The sequence below is a fragment of the Atta cephalotes genome (genome assembly GCF_000143395.1).
Source record: "Atta cephalotes unplaced genomic scaffold scaffold00021, whole genome shotgun sequence".
NCBI lineage: Eukaryota > Metazoa > Arthropoda > Insecta > Hymenoptera > Formicidae > Atta > Atta cephalotes.
In genome coordinates this window covers 233484-237615 of record NW_012130085.1, presented here as the reverse complement: position 1 = coordinate 237615, position 4132 = coordinate 233484, and the positions used below count along the sequence as shown (strand labels likewise).

Genomic DNA, 4132 nt, shown 5'->3' with positions numbered 1-4132 from the left:
TGTGTGTGTGTGTGTGTGTGTGTGTGTGTGTGTGTGTGTGTGTCGTGTCGTGTGTGTGTGTGTGTGTGTGTGTGTGTGTGTGTGTGTGTGTGTGTGTGTGTGTGTGTGTGTGTGTGTGTGTAGAAGAACTATTTGACATGAAAAAAAAAAAATATTGAGCAGTATTATTATATATTTATAATATTGATATATTGACGAAGTTTTGCGATAAGAGAATAAAAACTGCAGATGAAATATATTTCTAATAATAGACACTTTGTAATCAATAAAATACTAAAAATATGATTGGATATAACAGTGATCATTGTTTCTGTTTATCAGCATAATGTCATGTTATCATGAAGTTTATAATATTATTTTTGTATATAAAACGTTGCTAGATACTCTTCTTTTTATTAATGCAGATAATTTTTATGGACTCTGACTTATTTAATTTTTTCAGGGCATTAGTCCTGGTATTGTAAGCACGAACTTAGCTATGGATGCAATAAATGATTTCATGCAGAAAGTACCAAGTCTTCAACCGAAAGACATAGCGGACGCGCTCATTTATGCTCTGGGAACACGACCAGAAGTTCAGGTTCAAATGATAGTTAATGTATTTTCTTCTTAATAAATACAAGACAATTATTTTACGCATTACTTAATTGCAGATTACGCAGATTACTATCCAGCATATCGGGGAGCTACCATGAAGATTATTTTTAATAAGAAGTCTATCAATGCATCAACAACTTTCCAAGAAATAAATTTATGCTGATAATAAAGTGAGCTATTTAAGATTTACAGTGATTAAGCTTTCATGTTGCTTTATATTTTTTAAATAAATATAAAATTTTGTATCCAAGTATTATTTTATAATCCAAGTATTATTTTCTTTGTATCTTAATATTATCTACGTTTCATTTAATAGATTTGCTAATCTAATTTTATTCAATGTATCTCTCTCTTTATCTATTTTTAATTAAATAGATAAGTATAAAAGTAAATAATGTAATCTAAGATCTGAGATACGAATTTTGTATAATTATATTTGTATTATCTAATATTAATTTATCGAACAAACAATTTAATCTTGTGAATTAAATCTGACAAAAAATAATGAAAGTTGTTTCATGTTTCGTATCGGTATCGCATACCGAAATTGTTAATCATGTTTGAAGAATATTTTTCACATATAAGAATTATCTATGCGTACCCACAGCATCGTTATTTCTCGGATCCTTGTCTTTTTCTCTTTTATCAAAGGTCATGTTCCCTTATGCAAAGAACGTCTTCGTGAGTTACCTAGCTCAAAGAAAAGATTCCAGGGTCCCCGGAGGTTGAATGAGGTTGACGTATTGAAAAGGGGCGATGCTCTTTCTCACAGACCAAAGGAACGAACGCTCGATCTCTGTCGACTTAACGAGACAACGAGCACTGCGTTGTCTTTCGCAAACGATATAAACGCATTCTTCGATTCCGTCTTTAACTTGGTTTTTTTCCTGACATTTGCCAGGAACTCTTTCCTTGAGCGAAGCACGTAGATGATTAATTTGCTTCTTTCGAATTTCCATGAGCTTTACAAAGTGTATATTCTTTTATTTAATATTTCTATATTATTTCTATTAGTTTAGGAAAATGATAAAACGTATAATATTGGTGCATTTATGACAACTTATTGCTTCTTAACTTGTTTACAATAAATAACTTCGTCTATTCTACCATATAAATTTGTATTTTCAATTCCTCAATTTTCTAGATAATATTGTTTACTATACAATCTAAAATTGATATTCATATTATGATATATAAAATTATTAATAAAGGAAAATATTACGTCAATAAAAAAACATATATGCTACTTTTTATAAAATAATTATTTATTATTATACACGCACTGAGAAATAAATATATATTAAATTCTTCTGTGAGTACTTTAAAAAACACTTGTGCATTTTATCGATTATTTTTTCAAATTCAATCTTTAATGTATTACGAATGTTTTACTATATTTGAACACATAAGACATTCGGCCGCCTCCAAAGCAAATGCTTGTATACAACGAATCTCTCCGGTATTTTTGCGAGCCTCGACAGAACAAGTATTAAAGTCGGTTTAATGTAAGTTCATGTCTGACCGTCGTGGCGATTCACCACGGACCGCTTAGACTGTGCGACTAAAAGTTTCAGTACCGAATACGCGTGAAGACGAGACTGAAGCTCGCTAAAGCTTTCGCGGCTCGCCTGCTGACTCTGCTGCGTCTTATCCGCACAGCAATCCAAACTTTGCTAAGTCAATAGCGGCGACCCTCCACGGATAAGAGGCTTCTGCGTCATGCTCTTCGATTAGTTTCGTTCCCGAGTCCCGGTACTACCGGCTGCGGAAACTTACGAGTCGTCACGACCGAGTGGTTTGTCTTTCTTCGTCTTCAACGACGGCTTCTTCCGTTACTTCACCCTTTTATACTTCACCACGTCGGCGCACCAGTTTATGAAAGAAATAAAAAGATTTTGTTTCCGTCTCCGTGGTTAAAACACGTCGTAATGGTAAAAATATTCGATTGCAACGTATCGACATTGTTATTGAGTTTTGTGACAGATCGCGACATTTGGTCCCTTCATTGTCTGTGGAACTTATAGTTTACAGAGAATACCTGTACAATCTTTCAATAGCGTGTTCTTAAAATCAATTAAATTCATATTACATGATATATATTAGAACAATTTATATTAGCTATTATATGTGCAAAAATCATTTAATTCTTTTAAATAAAAAGTTCACAATTAATCCGAAATTAATCATTTTCACATTACTAAGTTTACGAACCAAAGCACAAAATGATGTTTTTAAAGACGGATATGGACTTGTCGTATCATATCTCGTGCGTATCGTATTATCACAACTTAAAATTCTGATACAGTCGCCGTGTTCAAATGGCAGACGAATAGCTAGTGCTATTTTGAGCAGTTGAATGTAATTGGATTTACAAATAAGAATTATAATTAAAAGTTAATTAATGCTAACTAAAATTCGAAATGATAATAGATAAATTACATATTTGATATGTAAAAACGCGAACATTAAGAAAATAATTGTTGTCCATAGCCATATCGAAATAATAATTTATTCCTGTTACACTTCAATTCTTGTTTTACGTACATAAATTGCGGAAAATTTCGAAGAACACAGCTATTAATCCAACTGTTTTAATTATATATGAATCTGTGAATATTAATTGTAGGGTTTTACAATTATCAGTTGATCGCGTTTTAATTTAAGAAATAATAACGAGATTGTAGGTATTGGCTTGCAGCGTTCAGCAGAGAAAGTAGTTTTGCAAATGTTGTAAAATTTTTTAATGTGATTGATGTATACATTTAAATCTATAATTAAATCTATAATTAAAAAGCAACAACCATTCATATTGAAGAATTTTGCAACAATTACAAAGCTGCTGAACGCAGCCATTCGCACGCTTACGAGCAAGAAGATAGTACATACATACATACAGTGAGTACAAAAGTATTCGTATAAAGAAAATATTTTTTAAAAAACTTTATTTTTAAAAAGTAAATATTATTCAGCGAGAAATGAGTCATCGAATTGATCAAATTGATGTCGATCGATATAAATTTGATGATTTCAATATCAATTTGATGTCGATTCGACGTTTAATTAATGATTATTTCTTATTGGATAATAATTAACAATTTATTCATAAAGAATAAAATAAACTGTATGTTTCTTAAAATATATTATATATACCAAAATGATGTTTATTAATTATACAAAATATATAATCCAAAAAAGAAACGAAAATTAAAAATTGTGTTGTTTGAATGCTCAAAAAATATTCGTACAGACGAGAAATTTCTAAAAATCAAGAATACATGTAAAGCTTGTTTGTTCATATTAGAACAGAATGTATTCATTATATAAAATTGCTAATTAATGTTTACTTTCTACAAATAAGGTTTTTTTTATAATAAATTTCCTTGTACGAATACTTTTTGCTCTCGCTGAACATCAATCCGGGTTTTTTTTAGAAATACGATTGCTAATAATTAATATTTCGCAGCCCGCATGTGTAATTAATTTTTGAAATTAACGATATATATATATATCTATATATATATATATATATATATAT

General features: G+C 30.3%; 1 protein-coding gene across 1 annotated transcript in view; it reads left to right on the top strand.

Annotated features, from left to right (window-relative positions):
- Positions 1-695, top strand: part of LOC105619439 (dehydrogenase/reductase SDR family member 11-like) — a 4543-nt gene extending 3848 nt beyond the window's left edge. Inside the window, exons 3-5 of the mRNA XM_012200958.1 lie at positions 322-343; positions 443-580; positions 654-695. Coding sequence (XP_012056348.1) covers positions 322-343; positions 443-580; positions 654-695 — 202 coding nt within the window. The remainder of the gene's footprint in view (positions 1-321; positions 344-442; positions 581-653) is intronic.
- The last annotated feature ends 3437 nt before the right edge of the window (positions 696-4132 follow it).